General features: G+C 42.8%; 1 protein-coding gene across 1 annotated transcript in view; it reads left to right on the top strand.

Annotated features, from left to right (window-relative positions):
- The window catches only part of EFCAB6 (EF-hand calcium binding domain 6), a 165,367-nt gene that overhangs the window by 124,445 nt on the left and 18,369 nt on the right, over window positions 1-22,553 (top strand). Inside the window, exons 22-24 of the mRNA XM_031938646.1 lie at window positions 2,603-2,758; window positions 8,956-9,151; window positions 13,191-13,382. Coding sequence (XP_031794506.1) covers window positions 2,603-2,758; window positions 8,956-9,151; window positions 13,191-13,382 — 544 coding nt within the window. The remainder of the gene's footprint in view (window positions 1-2,602; window positions 2,759-8,955; window positions 9,152-13,190; window positions 13,383-22,553) is intronic.

Raw genomic sequence — 22,553 nt, 5'->3', positions numbered from 1 at the left:
AAACCCAAGTGAGGCCATGAATAGCAGCCAGTTGTTCCCTTTCCTTATTGCTCTATAATGAGGGAGTTGGACTAGATACCCTCTCAGGTCCTTTATAGCTCTAAATCTGAGATCAACATGAATTCAAATCCTGACCTCTGTTCTCTGGCTTTCTAGAGAACAAGGAGGTTTAGAGTAATCCCCTATTTTTACACAGATGTAAACTGAGGTTCTGAAAAGGAAAGTGACTAGACCAGAGTTACATGGAGGATGGTCAGAACTCTAGGTCAGAGCTCTAGAACAGAGCTCTCAGTCTTGGGCTACAATGCACATTTATCCACTTGGGCCAATGCAGGAATTTGTTTAGCTTGAATAGTCACGTTGGATATAAGAATTTTATTTTGCTTCTTTGGGAAAGGAGTGGTGGGAAGGATAGAAAAATTAGTTTTTATCGATTGAAAAGTTAAAAGAAATTAGTAAACATTTTAAAAAAGAAAATGGATTCTACATGTTGAAGACATTTCTCCATTTTGACTCCATGACGACTTTGCACATACATACTCTTTAAAAGAGCCCCGGGCGAGAGGGATTGCAAGGATTTCACAGGTGGGGAAACTGAGGCACGGGCAAAGCAATCGACTTTTTCTAAAGTCACACAACCAGGCAACTGCGAAGCCCGGGTGCTTTCCATGATGCTGAATTTCCTCTTGTGCAAAAATACTCCAATCCTGAGGTTGTTTCCAGGATACCACAGGGCCTGCCTGGGAGGGGAATGAGAAGCTGAGCCCATCAGATGGGGGAAGGCACCTGGAGAGAAACAAACTGAGCCAAAACTTTGGAAGACGTGGTGTGGGGAATGCAGGGATTAGATCTTTCTGCTTAGTCCCAGAAGGAGCACCAGGAGCTGTGGGAAAGGGGGGGACAGGGGCAGATTCTGCCCGAATATCGAATGAGATGATGTTTGTGAAGTCTTAGAGCACAAGGTTATGTCATCAATAATGATGATAATGACAACAATAATACAACAAAGAACTTCCTGATGGTCCAATCTGTAGGTGGCTTCTGGCTTCAGGCAGAAGTTTGGCCTGAAAGATCCATTTCCAACACTGAGATGCTTGGATTCTCGAAGCAAAAGTGTGCACCGGAACGGCCCAGATGCTCATGGCGACTAATACCCTTTCGCACACATAAAACTCTGTGCTGGCCTGACTGGTACTGAATAATTTCCCCTCTGGCTTATTTATAAGAGAATCTGGGACGAGTCACAGTTTAAGGGAAGATGTGAAATTCACTAGCAATACCTGACTTTAAGCATTGAGCTAAATGCATCCTACAACTCACAGGGAAATCATGCATGACAACTGAAGATCCCAGAGCCCCAGGAGGGCTGCAGGGTGAACAAGCCCCTCAGTGTCATCATTAGTCACATACATTTAGATTTTCAATGTCACGTTTAAAGCCTGTTTCCTCCAGAGTCTTCCTGTCCTTTAAAATTCAATTGAAATCTAGTACTCTTCCGGGAACTTTCGGCCCGCCCCCTCAGACCTACCATGCCCCTCTCTGGTGCCCCTGGGACTTGGAGACAGGAGACCTAGGATCACATCTACCTGGGAGGCTTCTCAGCTGTGTGGTCCTGTGTGGGATCCTCCTCTCACCTGCCTGCTCAGATGGATTTCCCCTTATTCTCTTCTATAGGAAAACTGGCTTCCCTGCTGCTCTTCTTCCTATTCTTCTGCTTTTGCCCAGACTATCCACCAATGCTCTCCCTGCTTCTTGAAAAGCATAGCAGCTTAGATGCCTCCTTCATCTACCAACCAACCCACAAACAGTTATTAAGTGCCTACTGTTTGCTAGGTGTCAGGGATCCAAACACAAAAAGGAAGCAGTCCCCGTCCTCAAGGAGCTTACATCCCACTAGAGGAAGACAATGTACAGAGACAAGGCATTCTCAAAGTCTTAGTGCAGTTGTAAGCTATAGCATGAAACTCTTGGGACACGCCATATAAGTACATATACAACAAATACAAGTTAATTTGGGAAGGGGGCCTTAGCAGGCAGTCCTTCACAATCCATTCAGTTCTATACCTTCCTTCCTCTTACCCCAAATTTTGTTGTGTTTCCTTTTTGACTGGACTTATCTGCATATATATTGTGGCCTTGAGGTAGAATGTAAGCTCTCTGAGAGCAGGCAATGTTTGTCTTTCTGCCTCCAACACTAAGCAAAGTGCCTAGCTGCCTTGAAGTCAATTAATACATGTTTATTTACTTGATTTGTTGAATTTCCCACAAGTTTTTTCCCTTTATTGACCCCTCATCCCAGCTGCTACTTATATAATACAGCATTTGGTGATCTAACTTTGATACTCCAACACTCCTGTGGAGTTGGTAGGATAAATATGCCCATTCCTGTTTAATAACAGATAGCATAACTGAGGGGCTGAAATGTTAAGGGATTCCCCCAAGTCCCTTAACTGGTGAATATCACAACTAGGTCCGAGACTCCTGATCTTGCCCATACACCCACTGAAGGGCCCCTCTGGTCTGTCCTTGTTGCAGGAACTCTTTCAGGTTAACATTTATAAATTAATGGGAAAATGCTCATTTTCTTTGCTCTTTCTTCCAGGGACAAGTTAAAGGACCATTATCAAGACATCAACCAGGCCATGGGGAAATTGGACAAACATAAAAGTTCCGTTATCTCCCTGAACGAGTTACACAAACTCTTGCAAGAATATCATCCAAACATAACGGAAGAGGAGATAACGGCAATGCTCAAAAGGTCTCTCTAATTTGTCTCTTGTAGCAGAGGATCCTCCTCCTTCCTTCACACAATTACTGCGGTAATTGAGGGTGCTCTGACCTTCTCAAAGTGGGCCCAGTCTCTTCTGAGGCTGATTTGGGGCCCCTCAATGTGGGCCCAGTCTCCACTGAGGCGAAGCAAAGCCCCCCAGTGTGGGCCTAACCTTCACTGAGGCTGAGGCCCCTCTGTAACTTAGCAGAGATCTCTGAGAGTTGCTGACATTATGTGGAAAGGAGTCTCTCTAAAATGGGCCAGTTACTCATCTACCTCAAGCAAGGCCCTGGTCCTCCTCTTGAGTCTTCTTTTCTCCCAATAGAGCTAAATAGACTCCAACTACTCCTTCTTTTCTACATTTCTTTCCTCCTCCTCCTCTTTTCTTCTTCTTCTCCTTCTCCTTCTCCTTCTCCCCCTTCTTCCTCCTCCTCTTCCTCTTCTTCTTCCTCCTCTTCCTCCTTTCTCTTTCCCTCCTCCCCCTTCCCTTTTTCTCTCTTCCCATGACATTGAAAGAAGAGAGGAAGGTGCTGTGTGCTGTGTGAGGTCTAAAGGGAACATCATGGACAGAGTAGGAATCGTGACTGACTTTCTGGAGGAGGTAGGATTGGAATTGGGCTTTAAAGGATGGTAGAAACCCAAGATTCTTAAATGATTGAGAATCGCTATGGTATGTAGTGTCCATGGTAGATGCTTAATATTTGTTGGTGCATTTATTGAGTAGACAGGGAGAACTGAGGCCATTGCAGGACAGGGAATGTCCTCAGTGTAGATTAGGGTTGGACCAAGTGACCTTGGAAGCCATTTTCAGCTCTCCCAGGACTCTGGCTTTGACCTCTGGGTGCCTCCTGCTTTTGGCCAGCCACCACATTATTGTTTTTGTCTGAGTCACCTCTCTGAAGCTTATGGAGCCCTTTCTCCAGAGTAACCCTTGGAGGACTGAGCTGTGCACAAAGGGTGACCCTTCTGACAGATGATACTAATGAGGCTTCTCAGTCTCAGGAGGAGTGGAGGCAGGCCACTAGCACTTTGGGTGGCACCCCAGGGCTGAATAAGAGCCTTACTCCGGGGCAGCCTGGATGGGTTGGGGTCTGCATGATGGAGAAACATCCACAACAAGGAGCTCGTTAACCTACCGGAGCGCTTTTTAATTCTAATATAAGCTTGCCTTCTTCTATCCCTTTATGACATGCCAGCTAGTGAGTGTCAGAGCTTAGGGTTCAAAGCCAACCTCCTAGCTCCACATCCATTCCTGACACTTTCCTTGTTAAGGCACTGCTAACTAACCTACAGAGCTCTCGTTTTCCTTGTCCTAGCCCTTAAAGGGTGAGTTTTCATCTATTTCTTTCAAGGGAGTTTTATCCTCAGTGTGTGGATCCTGACCCACAAGTTCTGGCCTAAGTGAACATAAGATCACCTACTTCCCAGAGCCAGACCTGATGCCTTTTTGACCAGAACCCGGCCTGCCTTCCAAAGACTTGATCAACTTTTTCATGAATTACTGTCCTAAAAAGGAATCTGTCTCTCCAACGACATTTGTTTTTCTCAAAGCCCTCCTGTTGAAACCATCTCTTTATCTGTAATTATCTGAGCATTCTTCTTTCCTGGGTCCAAAATAGACTTTTTCCCTCAATAATGCAAAGGCAATTAGCATATGCATTTGATTTTATTACTAAATTTTAATACCAACTTGGCAATTTATCTTTTCGATGAAATACTGCTGATTATTCTTTGGTGCTCTTGTCTTTGGCGTTTTAGCCAGCTCGAGCCTGGCAATATGGGAGACTGCTCTGCAGCTGTGGGGAAAGAAAATAAAGTTCCACGTTGTTTACTCAGAGAAGCAGACACTCAGCAATAGTTTTCCATTCCTTTTCGCTCTCTCATCCAATCAGCATATATCAAGCCACCTACTCAGTGCCAGCCACTGGGTGAGATTCTGGGAAGAAGAAGACCAAAGAGACAAAGTTGCCTTGGAGGATGTAATGGGCAGATTCCTAAATAGGCAGCAATTGGTTGTGGAAGGAGAGAAAACTAAGTGGGAAGGGTACTTGGACAGTCTTGAAAGGAACTAGGGATTTTTAAGAGGTTGGAGTGAGGCCATATAGCATTTCAGGTGAGGGGTACAACCCCATGCAAAGGCCTCTGCCATGGAAGGTGGAAATCTGATTTGGGGGGAAGCACAATAAGCCTGAAAAGCCAAGTGGGCACCAGATTGTGCAGACCTTTAAATGTCAGGTGATGGACTTTGTATTTTATCTTAGTGATAAGTGGGAGCTGGGGAGTTTATTGAGTAGAGGAGAAGGAAAGAAGAAGAGGAGGGAACAAGCATTTATATAATGTCTTCTGTATGCCTGGCACTGTGCTAAACACTTTTTTCTACAAATATTATCTGATTTAATCCTCACCACAATTTTTTTGAGGCAGGTGCCATTATTGTTTCCATTTTATAACAGAAGAAACAGGCAAATAGAGGTTGACTTGCCCAGTTAGTAAGTTAGTAAGTTGTAGCACAGAGAATTCTGTACTTTCCAAATATCAGTTGTATGGAAGATGAATTGGGACAAGACTGGAAGCCAAATAACCTTTATTTCAAATAAGCTATTAGTTCAAATGAGAGTGAAGGGGTCACAAATTGGGGGGGGGGCAGTGATGGTGATAGACATGTGGCTAGAAGGAGCTGGGGGCCATGGAGGCAGAATCAAACCTCCATGCCATTTTACGCAATGCATCCCTCCTTCCATCTTCCATAGTGGACATGCCCAATGTTCAGTTGGAACTCATCTTCCCATATTACAAGAGAACATAAGCTCCTGAGAGAATGGGCTGATTTCTTTTTTCTTTGGACATCCAGCAGCATCTGAGTGCTCTATAAATGCTTTTGAATCAACTGACACTGGGTGTTGATTGTATGCAGGCCTATCACTTTTTATTCCTTGACTCTCACTCCTTAGTCGTAGGAAAGATCAGGATGTTGAGTTAGGGCAGCCTACAAGACATCCCAGTGGATCTGTCCAGCAGGTACTTGAAGCTCAGGAGAGAAGAGCTGGAACTAGACTAAGGAGCCATTTTCATAGAAATGGTTTCCTATTGTTCCTTCCTTCAGAAAAAAAGAGAGACAAAGCAAACAGAGAGCTCTGCCTTCCTGGCTGAGCAGAAAGGAAGAGAGGGTTGGAAGAGAAGCAAAACAAGTGTTTGTTTTCCTTCTCAGTGGGAAGGAAATACAAGTCCGGAGAGAGCCCTCCAAAGACCTCATCCAGAGGCCACACTTGCTCCCTCAGACCTTGATCCTCGTTGGGTTAAACAATCTTAGTTCTCTTCTTCCTCGATAGGATCCAGGCTTATTCCACTCCTCACAAGCTGGAGGCAATCTCTTATTTTCTGCCTTCCAAACCAGCCACCTCTGAGGGTCAGTTTTGAGTCAAAGAAGTCCTCTGTCTGATACATGACAGAAAGCCATTCCCTTCAGACCTATTGACATTCTACTTGAGATCTTGTTTTCCTAACTGATGCTAAATTGGGAGGAAGAGATTCTGGAATGATGATTTAGTGCTGGCAGCACCTAGCCCCATTGTCTCCCACTCTAAACAGCAAGGAGGGAGTGGAATTCTTTTGATGTCCTTGAGCCTGGCTAGTCAGGCTCTAGAGTTCTACTCTATCCACCTTTGTTTTTCTCTGTCACCCTTTGGTTCCCCAAAATTGTGATTATTCTTTTTAAAAATTCAACTTTATTTTATTTTTAATTCTGAATTCTCTTCTTCATCTTCCCACACCCAATGAGAAGACATGATATATATAATATATAATATATATAAATATACATATACATGCATATCCAGTCATGCAAAACAAATTCCTTTATTAGTCATATCCCATCCCTCAAAAGAAAGAAAGGAAGGAAGAGACAGAGAAAGGAAGGGAGGAGGAGAGAGAGAAAGGGAGGGAGAGAGAGAGAGGGAGGGAGGAAGGAAGGAAGGAAGGAAAAAAGGAAGGAAGAAAGGAAGGAAGGGAGGGAGGGAGGGAGGGAGGGATGAAGGAAAGAAATATGTTTTAACAGATTTTATCATGTGTCCTTTGCAATTGCTGTTGATCTTTTGTTGATTTAAGTCTTTCATAGTCAATTATCTTCACAAAGTTGTTGAAATTATGATTCTTAAGAAATCCTAGGATTCTAAGTCTAGAGCTAGAAGGGATCTCAGAGATATCCAGTCCAATTTTCTCATCTTACAGAAAAGGAAACTGAGACCCAGGTCACAGTTAGTAAACAGCAGCAGAATCAGAATTTAAAAGTTCTGCTTCCAAAGCCAATGCCATTTCCATTGTGTTGTCATATTGTGTCTCCATCATGGGATCCCATATAGGAGGATACACAATGCCAAGTTCATTATCTTATTTGATTGTTCAAACACTCCTTCAGAGTTAGGCTGTATAAGGATTGTTTCCATTGCACAGAGGAGAAAACTGAGTCTTAGGGAGGGAAACTGGTCAGCCGGCCAGGGGTTGGCAGTACCAGCTCAGAGACCCTGTTCTTGCTCCATATTCATTCGTTCATCCATTCACCAAGTCTTTTTTAACTGGCTTTTGTGGCTAAGGAAGATCATGGGAATCAGAAAATAGTACCTGCCCTCAGGAGCTTACTCTACAATCTTTCTTATTCAGTCTCTGAAAAGTAGGCAGTATAATGGATATAAAAAACATGGATCCAGGGTCAAAGAACCTGGTTTCGAATCCAAACAATCTCCTTCCTGAGTAACCTTGATGAGTAAGCTGTTTAGCCACTGGGGCCCCAGGTTTCTCGTCCGTTGAACTCAATGACATCTAAGGTCGCTTCCAGCTCTGAGCCTCTAATCTTGGGCTTCCCAGGGTCCCTTTTAGCTGTAAATATGATGAATGACAGATTTGGGGCTAAAATGGGATCTCTGCTCCTCAGAGAATTGGGAGAGAAATGAGAGCACATTTATACATGGATGTCTATATTTAGATGCACAACCAAACGGATTTTTTTTGAGAAACTACTAAACAGCCGAGTTTCTGGTTGTAAAAAATATTTTTGAGTATTTTCTGCCAGGGTTTTGAGAGCAAAGTTTGGCAACGTCAGTTTCAAGCCTGGAAGAAAAGCTTTTTAAAAGGACTTTAACTTGGATTCTCACCAGGCACTAAGCCTTGCCAATTCAATCTTCCTTCAAGGTGTCTCTTAAATCTGTCCCTTCTTTCCCCCAGCCCCTGGCCTAGTTCAGCCTCTCATTACTTCTCACCTGGACTATGGAAATAGCTCCTTAAGAGGTGACCCTTAGTTTCTTGCTTCTCCAGTCACCCAAGTCACAGAATCAGATAAATTACCCTAAGAATTTGAAGGGTTCCTCTAGTCCAACTCCATCATTTTCTTTTTTCTCTCCTCTCCTCCTCCTCTCCCTGTTTCTTCCCTCTCTGTCTCTCCCCTCCTTCCCTTTCTTTCTCTTCCCTTTATTTTCCTTTCCTTTCCTTTTTTTTGGACTGGGATTATGATTTTTTTTGGTGTTGGGAACTCCCAGTGAAGACCATGGAATCACCAAGAGTTGATACCTGTTCTGATTTTATGCTCTGGAGAACTGTGAGGGGGCTCTTGGCAAGATGACCGGGATCACCAGCTGATGTTTGTCCGAGGCAAGGCTTTCCACCGGGTATCCCCCCTTCCAGACCAGCCGTCTTCTCACCGATATGTTGGGAGCCCAGAGAAGCCTTAGCTGGGTCAGCCCTTCTCCCCAGATTGCCTGATTCTGAGTCCTAAGGCTGCTGTGGGCCGATACTTATTTAGTGCCTCACTTATTTAGTGCCACCTGTATGCAGGGCTCAGGTCCAGGGTCACGAAGTCTATTACAAAGAATTACACTTTCCAAAAATAGGTTTTAAAAACCGACTTCACAGATCTTAGTTTAAGAACATTTGTTCTAGACAAAATGTCTTGAAGTTGTAGGTAAAAGAATATGGGGATGGGAATATGTGTGTGTATATTCGTTTATGCACGCACACACGGGCCAAGCTCTGTGTCTCCAGCTGGAAATGAGTGGTGACGTCGGAGGAGAGCGAGCTCGCTGCCGACCGCCATATTGCAGGAGGACTTGCGGAGGAGGCGACCCTGTGCTCCCCAGGATGCTTTGTCTGGCACATGGCAGCTTTTGAGGCTTCTCTGTGTGTGTTTCTCCCTCTAGCTTGGGGATCGCCTATAATGACAATCTCATCTACTATCACGACTTCCTGAAGGCACTTGAAAACTTAAAACCTATCAAGTCCCATTCCAGGGAGAAGGAAGAGCCTCAGCCAATCAGCTTCTCGGCCCTGACTCCCGAACAGGCCCTGAAGAAGATGAAGGAAATGGTCACCATGAACTGCCACGCATTCTGCAAGGTACGGCCCCTGCCCCTGCCCGCGCCCACCTCCAGGGCTCGCTGCCCCTTCGAGGCACCTTGACGTGCTCCACCCCCCATATCCGTGGCGCTCTGTGGCTTCTAACGTGATCTCTGATGGGCTAGGGGAGCCAAGGGAGGTAGAGCCAAAATGCACTCCAGTAGGATGCCCAGGGTCTCAAGGCTCATAAATATACTCTTTTTGTTTCTAGACTGCTGCAGGGCTTATAGAAACACTGGGGGACATAGATTAGCATAGGTGACCTTCATTTTTTTAATGAAAAGAATCATGGCAAAGTGGATGGAACCAAGGCTTTGACCTTTTTGGAACTGCAAAGAGGGGAGTTTGAGTCCTGCTTCAGATACTTAAGAGCCGAGTGACCCTGGTCACTTTGATCTCTTTTAGCCTCAGAATGGGTGCTCCAATCAGATAATAGATGTGAAGTGACTCATAGACAGGAGCTGTCACTTTTACAAATGAGGATCATGACTAGTGAGGGACAGAGCCTCTCCAAGTGGGGGCTCTTCCCCCCTCCCTCCTGGGTTTTCTAGAAGGAGAGCTCATCCCCAGCTCATGAGGGGCTGCAGTTGAGGCAGGAGGGCAGTCTGGGGACCCCCTGGGGCAGGGGTGGCAGGAACTGAAGCAAGGCTGCACAGAAAATGCAGAGGGTTCCTGTGCAGCTTGTTCAGCCATTCCCTAGTGCTTGGGCATCCCTTCAATTTCCAATTCTTTTCCACCACAAAAAGCTGCTATCAATATATTTGCCATTTTTATGATCTCTTTGGGATACAGATGCAGTAGTGGTGCTGCTGGATCAATGGGCCTGCATACTTTGATTGTCCTTTGGGCACAGTGCCTGGACTGCCTAGTAATTAAATTGGTAGTACATCCCTTGCTTGATAGTGCCTCATGGTACAGGATGGAGGGGCCCCCAGAGTATCCACACTCCCACAGGGATTCACGGGGTCTGACGCCACGCGGGGCTCTTTGTCCTTTAGTAGCCAAATGCCCATGTATTCTTCTACTGATCTCATTGCTGATTGGACACCAGATCCAATCCCATTTACTGCTTCTCTGGTCTCTCTAAAAGCCAGACTAATGGGAAGAGCACGAAATCTGGAGTCAAAAGATTGTTTTTATACCTACCTTTGATGCTTTGCTCTGTGACCTTGAGCAAAGTAATTTTCCTTCCCTGGGCCTGAGTTTTCTCATCAGACCCTCCTCCATTCAGATCTCAAAGTGATTTTTGGTTTTTTCAAATTCTTTAATTAAAAAGAATGATTATATTTTATTTTAACATTCATTTAAAATTTTTAAGTTCTCAATTCTCCTCCTCACTCCTGACCTCCTGCAACCCCTTAAGAAGGCAAGCAGTTTGCTATCCATTATACAGACAAAATCATGCAAAACATATTTCTATATAGATCTTCAAAAAACCCAAAATAACCCAAGATAATTTAAGTAAATGAAAAAATCTGCTTCAGTTTGCATTCAGAGACCAAGAGTTCTCTGGAGGTAGACAGCATTTTTCATCATCGGTCCTTTGGAATTTTCTTAATCATTGGATTAATCAGAATAGCTAAATGATTCACAGCTGATCTTTGTTCAGTAAAGCTTACTTTGCTTTACATCAGTTCATATAAGTCTTTTCAGGGTTTTCTGAGAGCATCCTCATCATCATTTCTTACAGCACCATTGTATTCCATCATAAACATATATCATTCCCCAATGGATGGGATTTCCTCAATTTCCAATTTTTTGCCACCACAAAAAGAGCTGCTGTAAATATTTTTGTGGATGTGAATCCTTGTCCTTTTTCTTTGATCTTTGGGATATGGACTTAGTGGTGATATTTCTGGTTCAAAGGGTATGTACAGTTTTATAGCCTTTTGGGCACAGTTCTAAATTGTTCTCCAGTATGATTGGATCAGCTCACAACTCCAAGAGTGCATTAGTAGCCTTTCTTTTTCATATTCCCTTCCTGTTATTTTTTCTGTCATATTAGACAGCGTTAAGATATGAGAATGTTACCTTAGAGTTTTAATTTCCATTTCTCTAGTTAACACTGATTTAGGTCATTTTTTTCATAAGACTATAAATGGCTTTAATTTCTTCATCCAAAAACTGCCTGTTCATCTTCTTTGACCATTTATCAATTGAGAATAGCTCTTGTTTTTATAACTTTGGCTCATTTCCTTATATGTTTGAGAAAAGAGGCTTTTATCAAAGAAATTTGCTGTAAAATTTATTCCTGTTTCCTGCTCTCCTTCTAGTTTTGGCTGCATTGATTTTTGTTTGCATGAAAACCCAATGATCTTTCCAAAGTCTGGGTCTGACCATGTCACTCCCTTTTCTCAACAAACTTCAATGGCTGCCTAGGGCCTTCAGGTCCAATATAAATGCCCCTTTTGGTGTCTGTAGCCCTTCATAACCTGGAACCGTCCCACCGTCTGAGTCTTGCTCACTTCCCTTCCCACCTCCTATTCTTGGATCTAGTCCCACTGTCTTCCTTGCTGTAACATAGACAAGATTCTCCATCTCCTGGTCGTGCACATTCCCACTGAATGCCTTCCATACCTGGAAGGTTCTATCTCCACATCTTCACCTGTCTCCCTTCAAATCCACAGAAATTCCACCTTCTTCTATTGGACTGGGAAAGGCTTCTACAGGAATCTTTCTTGGGAAAGGCTTCTAGAAGAAGACCTCTTTGTCCAGCGCCTCCCCCCATTTGTTATCTCCAACATCTCCTGTCACCATCTGTTCTGTACAGTCACTTGTATGTTGTGTCCCTGTGACCATGAGGTCTCCGGGAGCTGAGGTTTTGTGCTCCTTCCCTTTCCCTAGCCACTCAGCCCAGCGCCCAACTCAGAGTACAGTCGCCTTGACTTGGGAAATGAGGATGTTGGTCCTTGCTGGCTCTGGATGCAGGATGCTGTCATGATCAACAGCTTCTAGGGCACATATGGCTTTCCTTCAGGTGGAAGATGGCAGCTTTCTGGGGCCCCTTTTGGCGCTCCTGAGCTTGCTCCCATGAGTTGGGTACAAAGAGGAAGTCCTGGGGATCCATTCTCCTGCTGCACTGGAAGCTTCCCCTCTCAAGGATTCCGATCCTCAGGGTAGCTTAACTGCCATTTCTTTCTTTAGAGAGATACTCCAAGAGAGTTGTGTTCAGCTTGGCCCGACCCAGGCTCGCAGAGAGCCAGCTTGAGGAAAGCAAAGGGCATGTCTACCTTGGCTTGCCCCAATTCGGGCTCCTGATAGTCTGAGCCTGAGATTTCTGAAGGGATCAGATCCCAGCCTGGTCAGCCCGTCAGGGCTCAAGGTGGGTCTGACTGCCTGCAGGGTCCATGCAAGGCACCGGACGCTGTCCAGACGCCACTCCAGGTGACCGCACTCGGGCCCAGGAGGGGCTTACTTACTCAGTTTCCAGCTTAGGACAGTTAATACCTCTGCCTGTTCTTGCTTCTGAAGGACTCCCATGCATCCTCCTAGAGCACTGTCTCATTACTCCTACTTTACAAGTTGGGAAACTGAGACAGCATGCTTGGCCCCCCCCCCCATCTGTGAGGGCATCAGAAATGGAACTCGGCTTGGTCCCGTTTGCTTCACGCTGAGCAGCCTGTTTGGGAGTCAGGGATGATTTCTGGCCATGGGCTCAATCTTTTGAAAGTTGTTTGATAATACTCCTGCTCTCCTCCTCTGGGGTTTGCTGAATATCAGTTTGTGGAGGCTTCCATCTTGGGGTTTCCTGGGAGGCCTGACAGAGTGGGGAGAGCACCAGCCTTGACATGAACTTTGAATCCCTCTCTGTGACTATCACTGGCGAAGTGATCTTACAGGAGGAAGTCACCTCTCTCTTTTGTAAATTCTGGGCCACTAAAGAACTGTGAGCTATTTGTCTAAGTAAATGACTATTTCTCCAAATGGGATTACGGATTAACTTTATAGTGTATTTTTGCATGACTCTTTCCTCCCTTAGAAATAATTCTGAAATTGTGCCTGCCTCTGACAGGTCTACATCCTTTTTTTTCTTTGCCAGGCATTTTCTGCATGTGATAAAGAAGATACAGGCATAATCAAAGCATCCGATTTTGCACAGGTCATAAAAGATTTATGCCCTAAGCTGAAAGACTCTCAGTATTCTTATGTGCTGAAGAAATTAAGACTTCATCTCAACACCCACATAAACTGGAAATTTTTCCTCCGGAACTTCCCGTGTTTCTTTGAGGAGGTAAGAATGTCAATGAAATGTGCACCACATTTGTCAAAATACTTTCTAATGATTGTTTAAAATATGAGAGGATGGACTAATAGCACCAGGGGATTCTTAATGCACAACGAGTCTAGCTTTCATGTGGACTGTTGGAAAGCGAATGTGCACTGTTGGTGGGGAGAGAGTTTTTCAGAGATGGTTTCAAATCATGGGGTCTCAGCGTGAAAGAGACCTCCAAGATTATTAAGTTATCCTTAATAACTTAGAAACACAGGATTTCCTAATCTCTAAGTAAGTTGGCTCTTAGAATTTCAATTGCTTCATTTATCTGCATCTAAAAAAGGGACTGTCACTGTCAACAGTTAAACATAGTGTTCAACCAATTAGGAGCTAGCCATTGAGTTTTTTAAAAAATACATTATTTTTAACATTCTTTTCTATTTGAATTTTGAGTTCCAAATTCTCTCCCTTCCTCCTTCCCCTCTCCCACTCATGGAGAAGGCAAGCAATAGGATATCAATTATATATGTGAAATCATGCAAAACGTTTCCATATTAGCCATATTGCCAAAAAAAAATAAGGAAAAGTGAGAAAATGATACTATCTGTGCTCAGATACTGCTGTAATCCTTGGTTGTCTCCCTGGAGGTAGAGATCATTTTTCGTTGTGAATCCTTGGGAAATTGAAGGCCTGAAGCCTGGATGAGGGTTTGGGGCAAAGATAGAGATGTGGACGTTGTGTTGAGAGAGAGGAGCCGCAGATTGCAGCTAGTCTTTCAGGATGCCTTCACCTAGGAGCTGGAGAAGGCCCAGGTGAGGGGTCTGAGGAGGAGCAGGAAGGTGCAGCTATGGAAGGAGTAAGATTTGAGGTCGCAGAGATGGCTGAGGTGGATGTGGAGGGACAAGAGGCCATGGAAGCTCTTGGCAATCTTGGTAAGGGCTGGCTTGGTAAGTGGTCCAGACCACTTCAGCGCCTTAATGGGGTCAGTGCTATGTGCAAGGGATGGGGGGCACCTCTGGGCTTCCCCAAGCATCCCAGACTTGAATCCGGGGAATAATGCAGAGACTGGGGAAATGGAAGTACATTGGCTCGGGAAGCCGAAGCCGTTTGATAAAGGAGAAGGTAAAAGTACTCTCCTGTGAGACCTCATCAGGATGGCCACCCCCAGCTATCCTGTCCAGGAAAGGATGGGACAGTTACTCAAGATTAATGCTGACACTCGGCCCTCAGTGTGGGGGCTCCGCTAATTGTTCTCTGGATGACTTATGAGACACTGCCTCTTGGGACCTTAGTTATAAATGGGGACGACGATGATGATATTTATAGCACTCTTGAGAGTTGGAGTTGTGTCAGAAAAAACTGCGATGAGCCTTAGAGCTGCATTACACAGTTGTACCCAGACAGCAAGATGAATGCTAGTCCTAAGCTGCCATCTTGTCCAGAAGTTAGCCATATTCACAAATGAATCAGGCTGTGGGGGAGAGGGAGCCAAAGCAAATCCATCCCTTTTATTCTGGCATTTTAAAAATTGTCCATTTAAAATGAATATTTCTACATTTTTTTTCCTCCCTTCTACCCATCCGCTACTTAGTGAGAAGGCAAGCAACATGATTTCAGTTATACATGTGAAATCATGAAAAACATATTTCTGTATTAGCCATATTGCAAAAAGTAAGAAAAACAAAGAAAGTAAGAAAATTATATTTCAATTTGCACTCAGAGTTCATCAGTTCTTTCTCTGGAAGTGGAAAGTATTTTTTTTTACCATGAATCTTTTGAAATTGTCTTGGGTCATTGTGTTGATAAGAGTAACCAAATCTTTCACACTTGATCATCATTACAATATGGCTGTTAAACTGTACACAACAATCTGGGTTCCTCCAATGTCTCAGTTCATAAATGTCTTGCCATGTTTTTCTGAAACCTTCCCCCTTCTTATTTCTTATAGCACAATAGTGTTCCATCCCAACCATGTGCCACAACCTGTTCAGTCATTCCCCAATGGATGAGCATCCCTTCAATTTCTAATTTTTTTTTTTGCCACTATTCAAAGAGCTGCTATACATATTTTTGTGCATGTAAATTCTTTCTCTTTTTCTCTGAACTCTTTGAGAGACAGAACTAGTGATGGCAGTTCTCATTCAAAGGGTATACATAGATTTAAAGCCCTTTGGGCATAGCTCCAAATTGGTCTCCAGAATGGTTGGGTCAGTATAGAGCTATGCCAATAGTGCTTTAGAGTACCTGTTTTCTCCCATCCCTTCCAGCATTTATTTCTGATAGGTGTGAGATAGTATCTCCTCAGGGTTGTTTTAATTTGTATTTTTCTAAGCAATGAGCATTTGATTTTTGTATGACTACAAATAGCTTTGATTTTTTTCTTATGAAAATTGCCTATTTATATCCTTTGACCATTTATCAATTGGGAATGACTCTTATTTTTAGAATTATGACTCAATTCTCTACATATTTGAGAATTGAGGTCTTTATTAGAGAAACTTGCTGTGGTTTTTAAAAATATTACTTCATTGTCTATGGTATTTTTATCAAAATGAAGTCTTTTTGATTATATATTGTAATTAGTTAAAAAAATTTTAAATTTATTTTGTCTTTTGCTTTTACTTTATCTGAGATCATGATTGCTATCTCTGCTTTTTTTTTTTTACTTCAGCTGAAGTATACTAGATTCTGCTCTAGCTTCTTATTTTAACTGTATATGAGTATATGTCTTTCTGTTTGAAGTGCTTCTCTTGTAAACAACATATTGTTGGATTCTGTCTTTGAATTCAATCGCTATCTGCTTCCATTTTATGGGTGAGCTCATCCCATTCACATTCATAGTTTTTATTACTGTGTATTCCCCTTTATCCTATTTTATTCTGTTTCTTCTTCTCTCTTTTTATCCAGTCTCGCCTCAAAAGTCCATTTTAATTCTAAGCATTGCCCTCCTTAATCTGTCCTGCTTTTTATCATTATCATTCTCTCCCCCTGCTTTCCTACTGGGTAAGATAGATTTCTATTTCCAACTGAGTTTGTATGTAGATATAGGCATGCATATATATACACACACACTCACACACATACATATATGCATATATATACAAACATATACACATATATTATATTGCCTACCTCCCTCTTCTTCATTTTTCCTCCATTGAAAAAGCTCTTTTGCATCTCTTTCATGTGAGAATATTTGCCCCATTCTACTTTTCCCATTCTTCTGCTCCCACTGAATCCTTCTTTCTCATTCTGCCTTTATTTTGAAGATTATCTCAACATAATTGACTCATCCCCATACTCATACCCTTTCTCTGTATAGACTCCTTCTAACTACTCTAAGATTGAGCAAGTAGTTAGGAATTACATGTATCATCTTCCAATATAGGAATATAAATGATTTCACTTTATTGAGTCCCTTATGATTATTCTTTCATATTTACCTTTTTGTGCTTCTCTTGAGTCTTATGTTTGGATGTCAGATTTTCTATTTAGTTCTGGTCTTTTCATTAGGAATGCTTGAAAGACTATTATTGCAGCAAATGTCAATCTCTCCCCTTCCCTGAAGGATTAAACTCAGTTTTTCTGGGTAGGTTGAGATTGTGCTAGTTCCTTTGAATATCATATCGTAAGCCCTTTGCTCCTTTAACGTGGAAGCAACTATATTTTTTGCCATCCTGATTGTGGCTCTTAAGATATTTGAATTGTTTGTTTCTGGCTGCTTGCAGTATTTTCTTCTTGACCTGGGAGTTTGGGAATTTTTCTGGAAGTTTTCATTTTGGGATCTCTTTTAAGAGGTGATTGGGGAATTCTTTCAATTTCTATTTTATCTTCTGGATCTAAGACATCAGAGTAGTTTTCCTTTCTGATTTACTGAAATGATGTCTAGGCTCTTTTTGTTGTTGTTGAGGTTTTCATGTAGTCCAATAATTCTTAAATTATCTCTCCTGGATCTGTTTTCCAGGCCAGTTATTTTTTCTGGTGAGATATTTCACTTTTCTTCTATTTTTCATACTTTTGACTTTGATTAATTATTTCTTGCTGCCTTATGGAGTCATTAGTTTCCCCTTGACCAATTCTAATTTTTAAATAATTATTTTCTTCAATAAACTTTTGTACCTCTTTTTTCATTTGGCCAATTTTGTTTTAAAGGAATTCCTTTCTTCATTGCACATTTTTATTTGGACTATTCTGCTTTTTAAGAAGTTTTTTTCTTCATAAATTTTTGTGCCTTTTTTTACCAAGCTTTCTCTTTTCATGTTTTCTTTTCATAAATTTCTTGTATCATCCTAATTTTTTTTGCTCTACTATTGTTAGTGTTTTTTTTTAAAAAAAAAACACTTCTAGAAATGCTTGTGCTTGGGTCCAATTAACATTTTCCTTTAAGGCTTTGTTTGTAGCTATTCTTAAATCATTGTCTTCTCGATTTATTTCAACAAAAAACTACCATAGTAGCTTTTTATGTGGTCAAAGTTTTTGTTTGTTCATCTTCTCATTTCTTGATCTTTCATTTTCTATTTCTCAACATTGAACTTTATGTTAAAGTTGGACTATGTTCCTGCAGTTGGAGAGAGCCACCATCCCAAGCTTCAGGCTTTTTTATGTGTGTGCTGCAGAACGAGTTCTGAGGCTTTGCAAGATTTTAGTGCTTCCCAGGTGGTGTTATCGTGGGAGAGGTATGGTCACTGTTTTCCTGGTCTGTGTTATGGACTTTATCCAGGAAGGGCTCCTACTCTCCTTTTGGTCCTAAACGCTGCCTAAAATCCCTGCTCCTTTGTGACTGACCCCTGGAACCACAGCCCAGAGCTGTACATGAGCAAGAGTTACCAGTCAGTGCCAGCTGTGTCCAGTGCCAGTGTCTTTCTGACCACTTCCCTGTCTTTGAGAGCTGCTGAGGCTACCACCACTGCTGATTCATCAGCATGTGTGGGCTCTGGTGCCACAGACTTCTCCTTTGGATCACCTACGTTTTCTTAGTGCAGAAAAAGTCTCATCTGCTCTTTCCTTGGCTCTGCCATTCCAAAATTTGATTGGAAGAGATATTTTAAAGTTGTTTGGAGGGGAATGTTGGGAGAGTTCAGCTGGGTGGCTACCTCTGATTCTGCCATCTTGGTTCTGCTTCTCATGAATATTTCAATATGTAATCTTCCTTTTCTATTTTCTGTTTTCTTTTTCTTTTCTGTTTTTCTTTGTATATGAAACTGCGAACTTCTGTAATGTGCAGTTGGTGGTTTCTAAAGAAGCATATCCATTTTTGAAAGGTCCCTTTTCTGCCAGAGACCTAGAAACTAAAATGTTTCTATAAAAATATTATGTGGAGGCAGCATGAGGGAGAGGAAAGAGAGTTGAATTTGAAAAAGACAGAGGGCTTGGGTTCCAATCCTGACTCTGGACATGTTACTTCTTGGAGTCTCATTTTTCCTTCTGAAAATGAGCGGGTTGGGTTAGGGACTTCAGATACATCTCTAGGGTCCTACATCCTCCCTAGAAAGTCTTCCCAACATGCTGGAGGCCACTCCCTGGCTCCCTGGGCAGCATGCGGGCACCCTCCTGTTCTCATGCTATGTCAGCACTGTGGTCTTAGCCGCTGGGCTGGAGGGGCCCTCACAGGGCTTCTCTGTGGCTTGCCGATTATACCCCTTTCCCAATTTCCTCTCCCATAGAATATGAACTCCTTGAGGTCAGGGCCTGGCTTGCTTTTTACTGGAGCTTGGCACAGTGATTGACACTCAGTATGTGTTGAATTCATATGTGTTTTCCACGTTCTGTGTTACCAGGAGAAGCTTCCTGAGGGCAAGCTCAGTGTGTCGCTCCCCTAGCGTAGGAGCCTGCGATGGCTCTTGAGGCAAAGGCTAAACCACCATAAGTCCCTGTTAAATAGGATCGATTGGATTCTTGATGCAGGTGGTGGGTGAATGGCTCAGTGGTAGAAGGGCCTCAAACTCAGGGCGTCTGCCTCTAAATCAGGAATCTCTTCCTATGTCATAGTAGAGAAATAAATTGAATTGCTTCCAAAGAACATTTCCTGGAAAAGGTGGATGGATCTGGATGATGGAGAGAGCTAGAGACAATGATAGAAACAGAAGGAGAGAAGAAGAGAGGAAAAAAGAGAGGGATAAGGGGAGAGAGAGAAGGGGGAAAGTGAGAGAGCCAGAGACAGAAATAGTCAGGTATGGAGACAGAGGAGGGAAGGAGAAAGAGAAATAGTGGGGAGGAAGGAGAAGAGAGACATAGAGATGGAGAGCATCATTTAGCTGTGCATCAGCTGCCCTATTTGCCAACCCCTCTGTTCTTCCCTGAAGAACAAGCAACTGACTCTTGGGTGAGGTTCCCTCCCCACCCCATCTCAAACGAGAGACTTTTCTTTCCTTTTTTTAAAACATCATGACCCAGCAGAAACCCATCTGCAGTCTTTCTACTTTTTTCTAATTTTATTGCCATGGAAGTAATAGGCTTTTGAATGAAACCATCCATTCCATCCTTAGGGTAATTAAATGGATCATAGAATGTCAGAACTGGTCCCACGTACCCTCGCTCCCATTTGGCAGATGAAGAAGCAAAACCCCAGGAAAGGTGAATTGATTTGCCTTGTAAGACTCTGAGTTAGAAGGCGCTGGGACCCCAACTCCACATCTCACTCCTGGGAAGTCATAGACCCATCCCTGGGGGACCAATGGGAGCCTTACCTGGTTGCTGCTTCATGCCCAAAATTTTTAAAAATTTATTATTATTTTTTAAATTTTTATTTTTTTCCGAATTTTTTAAATGGAAAAAATACAGTTCTGGTTAACATACTTCTGCTACACTTCCAGAGAGAGAAGAAGTTTAGAATTTAGTTTTCCCACTGGGGAAGATCCCATAACCCCCCTCAAGATGTCTGTAATCTTTTATTGCCTTCATCTCTTTATATGGGTTGCCAATGGTGTTGCTTGGATTTATTTTTCTTTTTACAGTAAGTGTTACATTGTCCATGTATTTTTAAAGAGAGTGAAAGAGGGTGTGTGGAATAACTCTTAATAGAGGGGCAGTCCTGGAGATTGTAGTGAGCTAGATGGAATCAGGGGTGCCAATCTGTCGAAGTGACGACTTACTTAACACTTCCCTCAGAAGTTGCAAGCTTTAGATAGGATGTGAATGATTTAAAGATCAGTGGCTTCCTCTGCTATTTCCCTCCCTGCTCCCCCAATAGTTTCTTGAAGGAACCATATTTCATTTTTATACTCACAGGACTTAGCATCAGCATACAGTAGGTGCTTAATGAATGCTCATTCTGTAGATTGATTCAGAGGAAGATCCCCAGTTAGCAAGGCTTCTCTTTTCTGGGCCTTAATTTGCTCAGTCACAAGATGAGGTGGGTTGGGCTGGCTGGGCTGGTGCAGGCAGGGATATACTGGAGCCAGCTCCCACCAGTGGAAGCCCAAGTTGGGAAATATTCATTGTGAGCATTTACACCTTGAAAGTCACAAACATAACAAATCTGGGCTTAATTGTTTTGTGGGTGTCTAGACATAATGTTAATAATGCATATTAAATTGAAAAACATGTTGCGCATACAAAGCTGGTTGTGAAACGTTCACTAGCAAACCAATGCAAAACTGATTGTTAAACATTTTGGGCCAAGGGCTCTACCAGGTTTATGACTGAGAAACATAGAAACCTGATTTTCTCAGACAAATTCCTCCCCTTCTTCTGGCATGAGCTTGGGCTCCATAAGTTCTAGGGTCCGTTATTGCTATGAAATTCTGTGATCTATTCGTTAGAGTTACCTTAGTTCTGACCCTTAACTGAATCTGGGGCAAGACTCCTTCACTCTTGGATCTCAGTTTGCCTATTTGTAAACAAAGGATAATCATACTCAGAATCTACGTGGTCATCTAGTCGGAAATCTTCTCATAAGGATGGAAACCTATCCCCTCCTTAGAGAGTCAAATTCATCTTCAGGCTACTCTCATTGGAAGTTTTTCCTTCCATTCCAACTCCATTTAAATTCATTCTTGCAGCTTCTTCCTCGCACTGTTCATCGCTTTTCCTTCAGATCCCTGAAAGTTGTGGTCTTGCACATCCTTTCACTCACAGTTCCCTCTACCATCCTCAGTGTGGGAGGGGAGTGGGGTGCCAGTTCTTTCTTTCTTCTGGATATTTATATTATTCTCATAAAATATAACCCCTACAGGTGAACACAATGCTATAGATAGGACTTGTGACCTGGACAGGTGGCTCAACAGAGCCATGTATGACCTGACTTGTTCTGGACAGTGCTTCTCAATACTTGTCATTGTTGAGTCACTTAATTTTCACTCCGATAAGACTATTGGATCTGTGTCTAGCCAGACTTCCCACATCTTTTATTTATGAAATTGATTTTTTGAACCGAAGAATAGAACTTTTCATTTATCCTAATTTCATTTCATCTTATTGAAGCCAGTCTATGTCAATATTGATGTATTTTGGGGATTCTGTTATCCAACACTCCTTTTATTCTGTTCCAGTGAAAAAAGATCCAGTGCATAGTGGGGAGTCCCATCCTTGGGTTACACAAGGTGCTGCTTCCTCCTGAGATTTTCTTCCAGGAGTATAGAGGCAGAGGAAATGAACAAGCATTTATTAAGCTCTTATTGTGTGCCAGGGATTGTGGTAAGCATTTCACAATTCTCATCTCGTTAGATCCTCACAACCCTGGCAGGTAGATACTATTATTATCCCTATTTTACAATGGAAGAAACTGAGGCAGCAGATGAAATCACTTGCCCAAAGCCACGCAGTCCCCAGGTAGTCCTGAGACTGCCCATTTTGGTTATGGATTGGACATTTGTGCCCCTCGCTGATTAGCGTGATATAATCAGGTAGTGGGGCCCAAGTGCAAAGGGAGCTGGGCCCCTCTCTGTGGTTCAGTCCTACCCTGTCTCTTGTTTTCTCTGTAACCCTTTTTGTGCCTCAGTTTCCTTTTTGGTAAAATCTCACGTCCCTCCCTCAGAGTACTATTATGAGTAAGTCACGTTGTGTGCTGTGGAGAATTAAGATGATGACTGACGTCTCCTGCTCCTTACCCCTTTTTATTACTAGGATTGACTGCACAATCGCATTTCTTTTAAGCCTTAGTTTACCAGGTGCCGACTGCATTACTCCCATGTGATGAGAACTGTTAGTAGTGTGTGTTAGCATGGATAGGACGGTGGCCTGGGGAGTTAG

Source organism: Sarcophilus harrisii, chromosome 5, assembly GCF_902635505.1.
Source record: "Sarcophilus harrisii chromosome 5, mSarHar1.11, whole genome shotgun sequence".
Classification (NCBI taxonomy): Eukaryota; Metazoa; Chordata; class Mammalia; order Dasyuromorphia; family Dasyuridae; genus Sarcophilus; species Sarcophilus harrisii.
The sequence above is the reverse complement of the archived record's forward strand: the minus strand, read 5'-3'. Positions and strand labels throughout refer to the sequence as shown.